We start from the raw sequence: 17,703 nt of genomic DNA on the forward strand, positions 1-17,703 counted from the left end.
ACGTTTTCCAAGCCTGGCTCCATCGGTGATTTTTTTTTTTTTGAAAAGTGACAGGAGTAAAATACTCCCATGACAGAAGTTCATCAACGTAATTTTGTTGTATTTCTTATTTTGAAAAATATCTTATTTTGAAAAACGTCTGCATGCAAGATGGAAACATGACTTTGGGGTTCATGATTCCAATACTACATTTGTGACATTCTATACTTTGAATTTTGTTTCACAAAAAAACAAAAAACTGAACAGATGGTTATTTGAAGTTTAGTTGCTAACAGCTGTCCATTTTCAAGTAACACTGCTGAATGATGGGCGTTCATGCAAATGTGTATGTAGTGAGTCGTTTAGCGTTTCAGCAACTCTCCACTCTGTGACAAATAGAGTCAAGTGTTGCAATTAGCACTGCAATAGACAAAACAAATTTGGTTCCAGTTACTGGGCAAGGGTTCCAAATAATTTAAAGGCATTTTACAATACAAGTATGATGACTCTGGAAAAAAAAACAGCATCAGTATTTTAACAGCCACCTTGTTCATCCATGAATAAGAACTGTGTCATGTTAGATGTTAGAACTGAAAAACTTTTTGTAAGTTCACACTTCCAAAAATCTGACTATAAGTGTCAAATGGAAAATAATATGTTTTTATTTATCATAACATGTTTTTTTCCATTGGTATTAGGCGCAATATACTGGGCCGTACGTAACATACAGTAGTTCACCTTAATTTTCTTTTCAGAGCATTTCAACACTGACCTAATAACATAATATACTTCCTTCACTCATTTTACTAAACAGTATACAAGAATCCCTTATTATTCATTTTTTCAGTGTTACCAGTGGTATAAGGCTGGTTTGTAAACAGTTTCCCCAGACTTCTAAACAGTCATTTAAACATGGTTACAGCGCAGAATATGAAGTGACTTCTGGTTGAGTGCAACTTTTGCTTTCGCCAGGACAGAAATGGGTCTTCAAAGTTTTGATTGGAAGTGTTTTACAGTAAGTGAGGTTCCCGTTCCATTTTGTTGGCAGTTTTCCAATAAGCAGCCACGGTGTAGTCCATTTGAACCAGGCCTGTAATTTTCTAAAGGGATCTGATGTATTTACAGTGTTTTTCAGGTCAGCAGACCTTGAAATATTCCTGAGCAGCAATTTAGGGACAAGTAACAGGAAATGGGGATCCTCGGTCCAAAGGGGACCAGGAATAATAGCAGAAAATTGTCTGCCCTCTGTGAACTGTATGATGTATACCATAGAATTACCATAAGATTGTGTTGTCATTAACTCTCTAGAAAAGAATACACCTTTGAAACAGTTTAGGCAAGCGATGGAACGATGGAAGTGTTTTTTCCCCACTCCCTGTGAACCTTCTATATCAGTAAAAAACTGTTTTATCTGAGTGTATGTCACAGTCTACCATGATTGGTAGACTGTGTAATCACTAAATAGATGCATCCCCGTTCTCTACTTCTTCCACCCCTATTCCAACTCCTTGTGAACTGTCTTTCGCGGAGGAAAAAAAGTCAAATACTAAAATACAACAGGCATACGTTTTATGAAAAGCAGTATGCACATTTTCCCTGTGAAAATTTCTTTCCTTAATCCAGGTTTCATAACGGTTTCATAAGGGGTCCAGAGTTGGCAGACTTAATAATAATAATAATAATAATAATAAAAAATACCTATTATTTCAAGCGCCTTTCAAAGCTCTCAAGGACACTTTACAGTCACAGACAAGCATAGATACAATGATAAATAAAATACAATAATTAATAGAACACAATAAATAAAATAAAATTATAAATAGAGCGACACAGAAAATGCAATTTGTAATAGGTGGGTTTTGAGATGGTATTTGAAGGTGGGAAGAGAATCGATGTTACGAATGTTGGGAGGAAGTGAGTTCCAAAGTTTGGGGGCATGGCAGCTGGAAGCTCTGTCCCCCATCGTGCTGAGACAGACAGGGGGCAGCACACAGAGGTGGGGGGAGGAAGAGGATTTGATTGAACGAGAGGGAAATTTGAATAAGGTCAGATTGGTATGGGGGGCAAGGTTATGGATAGCTTTAAATGTATAAAGAAGAATTTTAAAGCTGATTCCATATTTGACCGGGAGCCAGTGGAGCTCTTGGAGGACGGGGTTGATGTGGTGAAAGGATGAGGTTCTGGTGATGATGCGGGCTGAGGAATTCTGGACTAGTTGAAGTTTGTGGAGAAGTTTCTGAGGGACACCAAGGAGAAGTGAATTGCAATAGGCAATCCGGGAGGTGACAAGACTATGAACAAGGACAGCAGTGGTCTGAGTGGTGAGAGACGGGTGAAGACGATTGATATTGCGTAGGTGGAAGTACGCAGAGATAGTGTGCTGTCAAGGACGAAAGACACCTAGGCTTTTGACCTGATGGGAGGGACAAACGGTCAAATTGTCAATAGTGAGAGAGAAACTGTAACTGAAACTATAAAATGGACAGATAAAATGTTGCAATCTAAACCTGTCGTGTTTATCTTTTTTTCTTCTTCTACAGCTTGTGACGGTGGTCACTGGGGCCCCCACTGCAGCAACAGATGTCAGTGCAAGAACAAAGCTCTGTGTAACCCCATCACTGGAGCCTGCATCTGTGGTCCCGGATACAGAGGATGGCGTTGTGAGGAAGTGTGTGAGGTGGGCGCCTATGGTCATGGATGTCAGCAGAAGTGCCAGTGCCAAAATGGGGCAACTTGTCACCACTTGACTGGAGAATGCAAGTGCTCACCAGGATACACTGGAGCTTTGTAAGTCTGAGTTTAAAATTGTATTTTCTCGTCTCTTGCCTTGTTGTTTTGACTTCATGATAGTGCCACGAGAGTGGTCGCCTTGACAGCCTTTATTTACTATTTTATTTTTTAATTTTTTTCCTCTTCCTTTCTTAACTTTTTTCTGCTGTGAAATGTAAATTTATCCACCGTGAGACTAATAAAGGCTAATCTAATCTCATCTAACCTATTCTAATCTAATCTAATCTAATAATGGATTGGATGTACCTTTATTCGTCTCGCAGTGGAGAAAATTACATTTCACAGCAGAAAAGTTATGAAAGAAAGATGAAAGGAAAGAAAGAAGTAGAAAACAAAATACAGGAGCTGCTGGAAAGGCAGCCACTCTCACGGCGTCCTCTCGAAGTAAAAAAAAAAGCAACTGAATAACAAATAACGTGAATAACACAAAGACAGAGTCATTCATTCTTCAGCACATGCTGTTCCCACTTTGTAATATGAATCAGTTATGGATGAAAGAGGAGAGGATCAAAGCGTCCTTTTCAGCAGTGGATCGGGGACGTCATGGTGCAATGTGCACGTCTACTACAAGCTAAATGTTGAAAGCAAACATGCAGCTGTAGCATCCATCGACGAAAAGAGATTGTCTCACATCTCCTGTCCCCACATAAATCCGCTTCAATTCCAAGCCGCCACAGTTCCACATATGCATCGGCGCTCCTTCTCTCTTAAATGTGGAACTTGTGATTGTTTGTCACATTAAGGAACAGCTCATGGTTTGTCCTAGTTTGCACCTCTTTTATACTGCCATTGCGTTCAAGTCACTGAGATAGACCGCCATTTTCCCCTCGCGTATTTTTAGAACTCCTTGGAAAAGTCTTAAACCACAACAATCTAGATTTTGAAACCTGTAATGAGTTTTGGTTCGTTTGGCTCCTCAAGCCATGCATCCTTCCAGCTGCAGACCGTGCAACAGCATCGACCTTTCCGCTGAACAAAAAGGGGCTGTGAAGATGCTGTCCAGTACAGGCGCAAAAAAAGCACAATTGCCCCAGAGCTGTCCAAATGACTACTTAATATGACATCTTCCCTATAATCATTTTGCCGATCAATTGGACAATCTGCTACCTCAGTGCGAGAGGACTAGAAAGCACTGTGGGGACCTTCACCCAGTCCATTTATCTTCTATCCTTTCAGGAACAGCATGTACTACAGTGGACAGTTTGTCATGTTATCAGTTTATATCAGTGGTTCTTAATCTAGGTTCGATTGAACCCTCTGGGTTTGTTGATCCTTTGTTGATCTGGGTTTGTTGATCCTCAGGGTGGTGGGTCCTTTTCCAGAGGTCCACCCCTCAGTCTCGTCTGCAGTTAGTGGGTGCAGTCTATGAAAGAAGGGTTCGGTGAATGGGAATATTAAACTGGTGGGGTTCGGTGCCTGTCACGTTTTGCGAGGTGGTGATGGCGGGTGCGGATCCCAAAAAGCAGGCAGGAGGGAGCAAGAGGTTGTTTGACAAATTGTATTAAAATAAAGTTCAGCAGGAACAAAATGTAAAACATCAAAATCGTCTGAACAGAAAAAATACAAAGTATCAAAAGAAGACCAAGTGTAAAAGTCCGCCAAGGTTAAACAAACACATGCACAGCATACACAATGCATGCAACAAACATGCAGCAAACAATGAACCGACACCCGATGGTCGTGCCGGGTGTCCTTTTAAGTGATTAAAACGACCAGCACCTGCGAGACTGCAGGCAGGGCTGACGTCGCTACCCGTTGGTCGCCAATCCGAACGTGGCAGTCCGCCACTAATCGGGACGACCAGCACCTGGGCAGGTGCAGGAGGGGCCGACAGTGCCACCCGTTCGTCGCCAACCAGATCATGACAGTGCCTCCAACAAGATTAAGAACCACTGGTTTATATGTTCTCATCATGGTGCATGAATAGTTTAATTAATTAATAGTTGCCATATTGGAATGTTACTTGCAATAACTACCAGAAGACTGCATACATTTATTCAAACTATTTCACAAACGCTGGGAAGATTGAGACATCGCCATGGAGTATCATTCTGACCAATGCGGAGCAAAGTCTAATTTGTCCAAAATTGTTTCTATTGTTGTCACGATCTTGTTGGCGACCAACGGGTGGCGCTATCGGCCCCGCCTGCACCTGCACAGGTGTTGGTCGTTCCAATCAGTGGCAGTTAAACGGACTCCCGGCACGACCATTCGTTGTCGCATCATTGTATGTGTTTGCCTGTCAGATTTAGTTCCCGCTGACTTTATTTAATACAATTTGTCAATTACACCCTGCTGCTCCCTCCTGTCTGCTTTTTTTGGGGTTTACCACCATCATCACCTTGCAAAACGTGACAATTGTCTCCATAAAGGAGCGTGTCTCTGCCTTGACCATGTCACAATTTGTGACTGCATGTTTTTAAATCGTTCTAACTCAGTATATTGGATTGGATTTAGCTTTATTAATCTTGCAGTGGAGAAATTTACATTTCACAGCAAAGTGATGAAAGGAAGAGGAAAGGAAAGAAAGAAGTAGAAAAACAACATACAAGAGCTGCTGGCACCATCTTGAAGTCAAAAGAACAAAACAAACTAAATAACAAATAATATGACAACACAAAGACACAGTCATTCATTCTTAAATACTTTCTGTACCCTCTTTGTTACATGAAGCAATTCTACCTGAAAGAGGTGCAAGAATACGGCTACATGAGAGAATGCTAAGCCAGGGGAAATGTTTACAGCGACACAACATCCTTTCTCACTAGATTGAAACACAAATGTAATGAATGTAATTGAAATGAATAACAATGAATTATTGTGGACATAGTTTTTCCTGCTTTAACTACAAGCAAGAATATGTTACCATCACAAATATTCTTATATATTCCCCCACTTCCCGGTTCCTAACTAATTTGCATCACAAGCTACTACGTTTTTATCACTTATGGACTAAAACTACAAAAGTCAGCTGTTGTTGTTTCCAATGTTTTTTTCCACTGATGTACTAGTAGGAAATCGACACCACATGATGGTCGATGGAAATTTTGCCATTGTAGGACACAGTCACATATTTCCATTACTTCATGCAGCCTGATGCAGCGTTACCATTGATAATGTTATTGGAGCATGACAGCTGCCGTTTTCAAAGCCAGATCTGCAGCTGTGTTTTACTAGCTGAAAGCCCCACAGCAAAAAAAAATGAAAATTCTACTGCCTGTTTATTATCATTCCCTTATCTTAAGGCCTTTAGTGGAAAGCAATGTAATATTTTAAGAAAGTCTTCAGGCTTTTGGCTTTTGTCAAGCCTTTGGAAAAAAATATAACCATAGAGAGGCCATTCAATTTAAGTTGGTGTGACTCTTATAACAGCATCTTCGCACAATGCCCTGTTCGTTTATAATACAAAACAGAACAAATCAATTTGGCAAAGTAAATGAAGCCACCGTGTCTTGTGATTAATGTATGTCTCATAACCATAGAATCTGTGTTTGAATCTTCACAGAGGCATCAGCCAGAGGCATGTCTTTGATGATGGGTATTCAGTTCATACCCCTTCACACATGCACCAGATAATTTTAGCCTTTATTAATATCAATCGGTGTCTGAAATAACGTCTGCCCGGGTAGCTGACAACTTTTTCAAGAAAAAATAAAAAAACGAAAGATTTTCTTTCGGTAATTTGCATACTAAGCAGCCAATCAGAAGCCTGCATCGAATAACTTCGTGCTTCCGGACTTTCCCGAGCGTCATAGCCCCAGAGAAAGATTTAAAAGTAGCAAAAAAATTTAGGACGCTACAAAACATAAACGTACCTTAAAGGCATCGTGGAGAAAGGAGTTCACGTGGTTTGTCGCAGACGACGCAATGCAAACATTGCATTGTGCAACATGCTGAACAGTGTATGGACAGACGACAAGTGAAGCAAAATCATCAGCAAGGGATATTTACCATAAATTAAGCAAGGGAGCATTTGTGGTAGATACATTTTAAAGTGTTGTTCTGTTATATATTCTGATTATCCATTCTTAATAGTACTTTGCGACAATGGGGTTTTTTTTTGTGATTAGTCATCTTATTGTGTTTCAAGTTGTGAAAAATGGGGCACGCAACTTTATAGCTGTGCAGGCAACTTTTCAGAGTTGTCTGCCCTGGTGTCCGGTAACTTTTTGTCATGAGTTTCAGACAATGTATCAATTATTTAAAAAAATACTTTACTTTTTAAGAGAAACTGTCCTTACACTATATTTTTGCACATGCTCACTGATGTGTTTGTCCTCAGTTGTGAGGATGTGTGTCCTGCAGGTAAACATGGACAACAGTGTGAAGAGAGGTGTCCCTGCCAGAACGGCGGCGTATGTCATCATGTGACCGGGAAATGCTCTTGTCCGGCAGGATGGATGGTATGCACACATTCCTAAAATCTGTTTTTCGGAAAAAAAAAAACAACAAAAAAACAACACCAACTTATTTTTACACTTATTGTATTGTGATAACAAGATAATACGGCAAAGGGATGACGGAAAACAACTGTCTGTTGGTCCTTCAGCACGACCATCTGTAGATGTTTCTGCTGTTCAGCTAGCTATGGTTAAAAAATTTCATTGATACGCCGGGGAAAAACTTCACCCTGGTAACGTTTTTTCACCGGCGCATCAATAAAGTTTTTAATCATAGCCATGATCAGCTTGTCAAAGCCTTTGACGAGAGTGACTCAGATCAATTTCTGTGGGCCTCTTTAGCATAAGGATGACATGGGCTTTCTGTTAAAAATGTCAGAATCAGAAGCATCCATCCTGATTGGCCAAGTAAGTAGAGCACATAAGGAATTTGTCTCTGGTAGTACAGACTGCACTAGTATCATCATAACAAGGACATGACCAATAACGGCGGAAGGACATTCCGTAATGTAATTGTACCGTTGTGCAGTGGTACCACCCAATGACAGCTTTGAATCAAAGTGCAAAGTCTGTTAGCATCCCAGGCAGCTGCGGGTAAAGTCCATCAGTATATTGCCCCCGGACATTAACTCATTCACTGCCATTCCCCAATTTTTTTTCGGGAATTGAAAAGCATGATGTGGAGCGCCATTCCTGAATTTGTTCGGGTTTTGTTTTTTCTTGCGGGGTGGGCCAATAAAGCGCTGGTCAGAAATCTGACAGTGTTTTTCCCTCCCACGAGGTGGCAGAAGTTACTCTTTGTACAGCTGCCCCCATTTAAATCTCATATAACTCCAGACCTATATAACTTATATATAAATTAACTCTTTTTTCTGATTAAGGAAGCGAGTATAAGGTTGATTACGCTGCGTTGAATGTTTACAGTATGTAGTCCTAAAATCAGAATCAGAATCATCTTTATTGCCAAGTATGTAGATCACACAAGGATTTTGTTTCCGGTACAACATGCTGCACTAGTATCATCATCATAAAATTGTTAAGTGGCACTATACAGTTCCATTTGGGCTACTGTTGAAAGAGTTCAAAGAGTTAATGGCTTGGGGGAAGAAGCTGTTTAAATGTCTGCTGGATTTGGTGCGCATGGATCGGTCGCGCCTGCCTGAGGGGAATAGCTGGAAAAGGTGGTGGGCAGGGTGCGGAGGGTCCAGTAGGATTTTCCGAGCCCTAGTTTGGATTCTTGCAGTGTGCAAGTCTTTATTCCGTGGGTCTTGCAATTTCAGTGAAAAAGACAAAAACCCTGGCACTGGAGTGGACACATTTTTGCAAATTGTCTGGCATTGAATGAGTCAATTTGGCCATTACCTTTGTGGCGGTTGATCATTTGAACAGTCTTTCTCACATCTGCTGGGGGAACACAGAGTGTCATGTAAACAATACAATTTGATACGATACGATGCGACGCAATGCAATGTGATGCGAGACGAGACGAAACAATACAATACAATACAATACAATACAATACAATACAATACTGATTTATATAGCGCTTTAACAACAGCGGCAGCTGTAACAAAGTGCTTAACATGGACAGCTACCATATACAGGAAATAAAGATGTAACAAAGATAGTAGAAACACCAGGGAGTAAAACCAAGATCAAGTCGGAATCATGCTGAGTTGAATGCCAAACAGATGGTGGGATGTGTTTCACTGTCAGGGATTTATTGCTCGGTTCTTCAAATGGGGCAGAGAATGTTTGTGGGCATCTGGCAGGGCATTGTGCACCTGTGGTGTTAGAGTTAATAAATCGGCTGATGCCTTTACACATGCTCAAGTGTAATCGCAGATGCTGTGACCTCAGGTCTTCTGTGCAAAGAAGGCATGTCACATTCCTCATAAGAAAACCAGAGTGCAGAGAAACTGCAGGGAAAACTAAAAGCCTGAGCTAAAATAAAGGCCCAAATATGAATTAGAAGAAGGCAGCAACTCCTACCAGTGCTACCATGAGCTGTCAGTCTCATGCAAGGTCATTCTAAATATACTGTAAAGATAAATTCCTACACACCAAATTCAACCAAACAACCATAGAACCGTGTTGTTTGTGTTGAAGAAATTAGAATCTCGGAGGTCAAATACAATACAAGAGAAACTGAAAATCATTCATGTCATCAGGGGAGGAAAGCTAGAATTTTAGCAGAAGAAAGAGGGAAACTTCTTGATTGAGTTCTAGCTCATGCGTCATTGAGGTTGGTGTCTATTTCTGTAGTTTGGAACGAAACTTGCATTCTGTTTTCATCTTAACTTGTTTGAAAGTGTGAATATATAATGTAAATCACTGCATGTGTATCACTGGTTTTAATGTATTCTACTTGCTGATACTTTAAAAGGTAAATTGTAAACTTTAATCTAAAGATCTTGGGTACCAACAGAACACTTTTCCATCAACAAAAATGAATGAAAGGGTTGTCTATTTCCTTGTTGTTTGTCAAATTCTAAACTAAAGCGGATTATTCTTTCAAGTAACACACGCAGTCATTCACATCACAACTCTTATCACGCCTTTTATCACTGTCTGTCATTACATTTATTATCCACATGATGCTGCAGTTGAGCAAGTGAGGCCCGATGATGCATCGGCAAAAAAGTGAACCATTTGGACCAAAGGCCTCATTGCTTCAACAAGGCCTCGTATTCCCATCACTAACATTCAACACAAAATTAGTCAACATAATACAAATTATAATGTCACAATACAATATAAATTAGTGTGTATTTATTGATTACGATGTGTATGTATTATTGTATTTTTATAGGGCACCGTATGTGGGCAGCCATGTCCAGAGGGGCGATTTGGCCCAAACTGTTCCCAGGAATGCCAATGTCACAACAATGCCTTATGTAGTTCATCCACTGGACAGTGTCGCTGCAGCTCCGGATACACCGGTGAACGGTAAGAGACACATTTCATTCCAGGAGTGGACCAAAAAAAAAAGGAAGTGAAATACTTTGGGCTATGATTTGTAATTGTGTTTCAAAATAAAAGGAATATGATTCTGTTCGATCCACCTTGTAACATCAACTGTATTGGACATTAAATTGACTGCTCATGTTTGATTAATAACTTCTAATCAGTTTTCTGAGTGCTAGTTATATCTTTCGTCTGTTGGTTTTAAAACTGGAATACAGCTAAGTGAGCCAACTGCACAATTTTTGAGTAAAGTTGAGCTAAAATAATCCATTCACATTGTCTGGACAATCACCAAAACAAAACAAAACAAAACCAAAGATCCTAGCTAGTGTTTTCTTGGACAAATCACAGCTGACACCCACCATGAATTTCAATCCATATAATTACCAATATCAGAGGGCCTGCACCATGTACTTAAGCAAGCCAGTGATGAGACAGGAATAGACCATCCATGTGCCCATTAAGAGTAAATAAGGGTTTGAGTGAAGCCAAACATCATGGTATAACGCTGCTTGCCGCACCCAAACCTTCTGGAATCCATTAACTGCCGAGTTCGGGCCCCTCAGAAATACAGAACAAAAAAGAAATCTGAATTAATTGGCAGACTTGTTTGCAGCGTTTTGTTGACAATGTGTGAGGAAGCCGTTAACAGGCTTTTGTGAAAAGATCTCACACGGGTGCACATGTGTGTCATTTGTTTCGGTATCCATTTCGACACGCTTAAAGACACCAGCACGGTGAACGGGTGGTTAGTATGTTAATCTCACAGGATAGATCTAATGGGCTTTATTCCAGGTCTCAGTCTTCTTGTGAGGATTTCGCATGTTCTTCTCATGCCTGCGTTGGTTTATGTCCGGGTATTTCGGTTTCCTCCCAAAATAGTACTCGATTAATTGTACATTCTATATTGTCCCTTGGCATGATTATGAGTGTGAACAGTTGTTTCTGTGTGCATTTGGCTGGAAACCAGTTCAGAGTGCGGAAGACGGCTGGGAGGATCCAGCATGCTCTCTCATTCATGTAAGGATAATCAGTTGGGACAATAGATGGATGTTTGAAGACAGCTGCTGAAAAACCGTGAAAAGATTACATTGTAGTCCTGAATTGTGAAGGCTTCTGGTTTAAATGTTTTTCATCACGTGTGATCCTGATTTTTTTTGGCGTTTGGCTAAAACAGTTGTCCAGTGATGAAGTTAAATGAGTTATCCTTCCTGAATTAACGGTCACAGCCCTACTGTATAACCATTGAGTGTCTCTCACGTGTCACAAATTACCCTCTGCGTAGTTGAAGTATTGCACACATGTCCAGATCAAACCAAATTTGAATGTTAACAATGTATTTTTCACAACTTTGCAGACTTTCATGATTAGCCCATCCAGGGCGTAATTTTAAAATATGTAAAGAGTGTTGATGCAAAGCCAATGGGTATGGTTGAATTCCAAAACTGAGTTGAAACTTCAGAATATGTATTGGTGCAAATGACAGGCCGGGCTACACAGCAACTATGTTACTTTACGTAATCTCGTCCACTTTACTGTCATTGCATATCAGGGGTGTCAAAGTCATTGTTTGCCGCGGGCCACATTGTAGTTATGGTTTCCTCTCGAGGGCCGTTATGAATTTGGGGAACCCATTACAATGTTTAAATCCCTTCAAATATTACATATAGAGCACACAGCAAATTAATGAATAACTCGTTTTCAAATCTGAAGTCAAGAATAATGACTTTTATTGTGGTTGACATCCAAAAATATGAAATTTTGGCTCGGATTTTAGCAATCATAATGGAATTTAACAAGTTTGATTTGCTTTCGCGGGCCGAAAAAAATGATGTGGCGGGCCGGATTTGGCCCGCGGGCCTTGACTTTGACACCTGTGTTGTATATGAAAGAAGTTTGCATCTTTTTGAAACGTGTGACTTTGTAAATTTCTGTGTACAGGTGTCAGGATGAATGTCCAGTTGGTACTTATGGTGCTGGCTGTACGAAAAAATGTCACTGTAAAAACAGTCATAAATGCTACCTTAACGATGGAAACTGCTTGTGTGAGCCAGGCTTCACAGGCCAGACATGTGATGTCCCACTGTGTCCTAAAGGAAACTATGGTCTATTGTGTGACAGGAAGTGTCCATGCTACTCCCAGAACACGCAGAGGTATAGTATCTAGTACTTCACATAGCTGTTGTCCAAATGTTCTATGATGGAACTTCTTCAGTGATGTCAAAGCCGTTGCAGGACACAAATCCATTTTCAACACCATTGCCACCATCTTATCCTATTTTGTGCGTCCTCTTTGCTCACACCAGCAACCTTCATGCTCTCTTTCACAAAATCCATAAACCTCTTTTTTGGACTTACAATGACAATACTTACTGAAAACAAAATGTTCAATCCTTAACATTGCTGTATTTTTCTGTCACTAGCTGCCATCCAATGTCAGGGGAGTGTACATGTCTGTCAGGTTGGTCTGGACTCTACTGCAATGAGACGTGCCCTCCAGGATTCCACGGCAAGTCCTGCCAGCAGGTGTGCCAGTGCAAGAATGGTGCAGACTGCCACAGTGTCACAGGAAAATGTGTTTGTGCTCCAGGCTTCTTGGTAATCATTTTCAATGTTTCTCATAAATTTAAAGTGCTAAAGCCAATTCTATGTTGCTATGATATTTAAGAGTATTAATTTTCCCTTATATGATTATTAACTACAGGCATTCCATTGTGCGAAAGTAGGGTGGCTAATCAGTCAATCACGATCAACCTGAAGCCCGCATAGTGGTCCCGAAATGATTGCGGCAGGCGTAGGGGTGAACGGAAGTAAAAATAAGCAGGTCACCTTTACAACATGCGCCTGGTCGCGAAGAAGGTGAAGAAAGCAAAATGGTGTAAGCTGAAAAAGGAAGAGTTTTGCATGACTTTTAGTAAGGAGTTGAGACGAGCACTGGGTGGGTATGAGGTTCTTCCAGACGACTGGAAAAAACAGTGAATGTGGTCAGGGAGACAGGTCGAAAAGTACTTGGCGTATCAAAGGAAACAAGTAGATAGGGAGACTTGGTGGTGGAATGTGGAGGTGCAGGAGTATGTACAGTGAAAGAGGTCAGCAGAGAAGACGTGGGACACTGAGAGGACAGAAGAGAGTAGACAGGAGTACAAGGAGATGTAGTGCATGGTGGCGAAGGCCAAACAAGAGGTCTACGATCACTTGTATGCGAGGCTGGACAGAGAGGAAGGAGAAACTGATTGAAACAGGTTGGCGAGACCGATGGACAGACATGGTTAGGATGTGCAGTAGGTTAGGGCTATTAAGGATAGAAATGGAAATGTATTAACAGGGACCAGTGATGTGATGGGAAGATGGAAAAGTGCTTTGTAGGATTGATGAATGAGGAAAGAACCTAGTCGAAGATAGCAAGAATAGAAGATGTGACTGTTGTGGACCAGGACATAGCAAAGATGAGTAAGGATGATGTGAGGAGGGTGGCGAAGAGGATGAAGGCTGGAAAGGCACTCGGGCCTGATGTTTGACCAATGTGGTATGGATGTGTCCTAGAGATGGGCACCCTTGTGCTTGAGCGCGGGTGCCCATGACGTTGATCGCGGATTGGTCCCAAGTTGATCGTGCTGAGTTAAGGAGGAAAGAAAACATCCTTTGTTCATGTTATTAATGTATTTCTTGTGTTAATGTACACTGTGCCCTTGGCACACTTGATGAAGACACATACACAGTACACTCTGCTCCCCCCAACCTGAAAGCAGGGACCTATCATAGCAGAGTCCGGCACCGCCATGTCTGGACAGTTGGGATATATATATAGGGCCTAAATTGCCAGTAAGACTTTAGTTTGCTGACGGAGTTTCTTGGATGAGAAGCAAAACGTCCGACACCTTCAAAGAAGTACAGATGACAACTGAAGAAACCTTTTCAGCGATGGACCGCTCCTGTACGACTGAGAGCTTGCACAGACACATACACAGTGTTATGGTCATTACTAATGTAGCCGGAATCAAAAGTAAGAACAAAAAGATTCTTTAATCTTTGGGACGGCACAAAATGAAACTGCCTGCACCCAGAGGGGCAGGCAGCCCGAGGGGAGAAGAGGAAGAAGAGGTGTTCAGGAGAGCTTTTGTAAAGACCTGCTGGGTGTGACCAGGAGCATTAGTATAAAATGCAGGTCCGAGAAAATAAAACGATGTGATCACCGCTTTTTTTTTTCCGCTGCTGAAACTTCTGTAGTGTCGCCCAAGCAAATCTTAACTGCAGATTTCGCGTGGGCTACATATTTGCATGTCGCCACATTCTTTGGGTGGAGGACAGCCTTCAATCATTCTTTGCACGAGTTGCATTGCCAGCGGGCACTCCCGCTAATGTGGCTACGGCCCTGAACCCCCTGGATTGAGTGGAGTGTGGAGGAAACATTTTGGCAATCTGTTAAAATGGTCGTCATACTTGCCTTTTGTCATCCATACGCGATGCAACGTTGTTGTCTGTCACTCGCTTTGGACGTCCATCTGTGTTGATACAAACCAGTTTCATCTTTGGCCACCTCGGTGGTTATGAGTGCCCAGGAGTTCTTCTCTGTAGAATCCCCCTCTCTTAATTCTGAAAGAAGATGGTTAGCGCGGAAACCCTATGAAATCAAATTTCTGATTCTGCTTGATTTTCTGACCTTCTGATTTTCTTCTCGCCAATTTCACGATTTCCGACACGAACGTCGAGAAATTCCTCTAATGTGCACTGTATTTAAATAATAATAATTAATCATACAAATAATCACAATAAGTTAAATGAAGGCAAATCAAATCCAATCTAAAGTTTCATCTCCCATAGTTATAGTATCTATAACTATATTATATAAGTATATTGGGCTAGATGATAGATAGATAGATAGATAGATAGATAGATAGATAGATAGATAGATAGATAGATAGATAGATAGATAGATAGATAGATAGATAGATAGATAGATAGATAGATAGATAGATAGATAGATAGATAGATAGATAGATAGATAGATAGAATTGAAATCCCATTGGAATTGGGACATTTGAATATCTTACAGTAAATCTAGCCCGAGAGTACACTGCTCTGTTTTTATCTAACTGTTCGCTTTTTTTTTCTAGGGTTTAGACTGTTCAGTCCCATGCCCAGCAGGATCTCATGGACAGAACTGCTCCTCCACCTGTAATTGTAAGAATGGAGCTCTGTGTTCTCCAGTGGATGGATTCTGCTTTTGTAGACCAGGTGAGCCAAAAAAAGAGCCAAACTTAACTAGTTGCTGCTTGGGGGGAGGATAACTACATGCAGGCCACAATGTTCATGCTTACTTTTTTCACTTCCGTTATGTTCATTTGCCATATAATTGTGGGGCAGATCAGGATTTACAAAAAAACTAAAATAATTCACCGGACAAGCATATTACATAAAATGGCTCCAGTCGTGAACAACCATTAATATGAATACAGTGATACGTCGGCTTATGAACGCTTTAGCTAACGAACTTTTCGCCTTACGAACGTTAAATTCGCGAGAATATAATCTTGACATACGAACTATTTTTCGGGAAACACACGGAGGGCCACAATGAGTGATGTGTCGTTTGTGAACGAGCCGGTTCTTGGAGATCCTGAAATGGGAGATGGGTTACAGAAACATACACACTCACGAAAAGCAGACAACAGAGCTTGAAACAAAAAAAAAAACAAAAGTGAAAAAAAACAAAAGTGAAATGGTGAGAAAATGGATAGAAAACAGTGAAATTTGGACTTGTTTCAACTTTATTGATAGTTCAAAGGCAGAGTGTAGACTACAAGTTTAAAATATCCTATCAACCAGGCTCCACAACTAACCCGGACAAGTCAGCTGTACAATTTGAAGAGAACATACAAGCAAGGGAACCAGCTATTAATGAAGTTTCTAGTGTGTCTGCCTGCATCTGTTGCTGTTGCAATATCACAACATCTAAGATGTACAATCCATAGCTCCTTGAGACACTTTATGCAAAAAGCTATCCATTCCATCAAGCCATCAACGACCATCACAAAGGTAAATAAAATGACTTTATTATAAGTACAGTGTATTTCTTTGATTACAATACCAGAGCACATTTATTATGCATAAAATAAGGTATATTTTGTGTAGTGTTAAGGCTTATTTAGTAGAAAATTATGTTTTATGGAGACCTGGGAACGTATTATTATTATTCTATTTTAATGGTTTCGTATGGAAAATTAATGTTTGGAATTCACACTTTTCACCTTACACACACGAACCAATTAAGTTCGTAAGCCAAGGTATCACTGTAGGTTGATACAACATACGCTTTTGAAGCTGCGTGCCTTTGGCGAAGGCTTAACCTATGTCTATGCTTCCTAATACATTTCAAGTGACTCACACTCATGCTATCGTGGCTGCTAAGTTGGTGCAGATTTTAGCCTCTTCTAGTCCATTCTAAGTCTGTTTGTCAATGATGAGAGCAATGTAAGCCAGTAGCATGTGACCAGTTTCGGTCTGTAATGGTACAATAGCGCCACTGTGTGAAATGAGCTAATTTGCAGCGAACAGAGTTAAACGACTGCTTTCAAAGGGACGCTTTGAGAGGAGTTTACAAATCAGTCTGTTTGTTAATCAGGGGTCTGCTGTCCAGGTCTGTTAAATCAAGGTCCGAGTGAATCAAGGTTTCACAGAGAGTTAATTGCACCGGCATTACAGTACCTTTCTCGTGGGATGCAGTGGTTTGCAATGAAGGTTAAAGGCTGTGGATTATGCCACTGATATACGTTTTTGAACCAGTTCTCCCAACCTAGATCTATCAAGTTCTAATTTGAGGGCGCAAGCGACGCATAGAGCCTACACACTGGTCCTTAGGAATGGGGAAATGCTTTTATCCACATAAATACAGTAAAGTCTCGTTATATCGATATCGGATATATCGATAGTCCCGGTTATATCGATACTATTTCTATGCACGCACGGAGAAAATTACATGCAAACAGGGTCAGATATATCGATAGTCTCGGTTATATCGATATTTTTTCGGACTCCCTTGAATATCGATATAACGAGACTTTACTGTAATTACACTCTATCCTTTAATCAGGGTGGCACGGAGTGGACTGTTCCATCACCTGCCCCAGTGGGACATGGGGAATTGGCTGCAACATGACCTGTCTGTGTGGGAACGAAGGTGCTTGTGATCCAGTGACTGGTCATTGTACTTGTGCTGCAGGCTGGAGAGGAAATAAATGTGACCTGCAGTGCCAGGTAAAAACACTATGTCAGGGTTATCATGGAACATTCAGAAGACCCAAGGAAGAGTTGAGACACTTTATTCTAGTACCAAATCACTGGAAAGGGGAACAGGGAGAAACATTTGGGTTCAGCTTTATGCACGTCACCCAAGGATTTCCCTCCTTGCATTCTCATTTATTTTTCATTCATTCACTCATCTTCCAAACTGCTATTCCTCACTGGAATCGTGATGGGTTATGGAACCTATCCCAGCTGTCTTCGAGCGGTGCGTGGGCGACACCCTGAACTGGTAGCCAGCCAATCGCAAGGCACACAGAAACAGACA

General features: G+C 41.0%; 1 protein-coding gene across 3 annotated transcripts in view; it reads left to right on the plus strand.

Moving 5' to 3' along the window:
* Positions 1-17,703, plus strand: part of megf10 (multiple EGF-like-domains 10) — a 47,455-nt gene that overhangs the window by 11,951 nt on the left and 17,801 nt on the right. For all 3 annotated transcript variants that reach the window (XR_016118294.1, XM_089020611.1, XM_089020610.1), the window contains exons 6-12: positions 2,520-2,766; positions 7,052-7,172; positions 9,982-10,118; positions 12,078-12,290; positions 12,560-12,734; positions 15,251-15,371; positions 17,227-17,390. Coding sequence is in view for 2 of the 3 variants with exons in the window: in XM_089020611.1 (XP_088876737.1) it covers positions 2,520-2,766; positions 7,052-7,172; positions 9,982-10,118; positions 12,078-12,290; positions 12,560-12,734; positions 15,251-15,371; positions 17,227-17,390 (1,178 nt within the window). In the remaining variant the exon portion in view is untranslated. The remainder of the gene's footprint in view (positions 1-2,519; positions 2,767-7,051; positions 7,173-9,981; positions 10,119-12,077; positions 12,291-12,559; positions 12,735-15,250; positions 15,372-17,226; positions 17,391-17,703) is intronic.

The sequence above is a fragment of the Hippocampus bargibanti genome, linkage group LG18 (genome assembly GCF_051943395.1).
Source record: "Hippocampus bargibanti isolate YZ-2025 linkage group LG18, ASM5194339v1, whole genome shotgun sequence".
Classification (NCBI taxonomy): Eukaryota; Metazoa; Chordata; class Actinopteri; order Syngnathiformes; family Syngnathidae; genus Hippocampus; species Hippocampus bargibanti.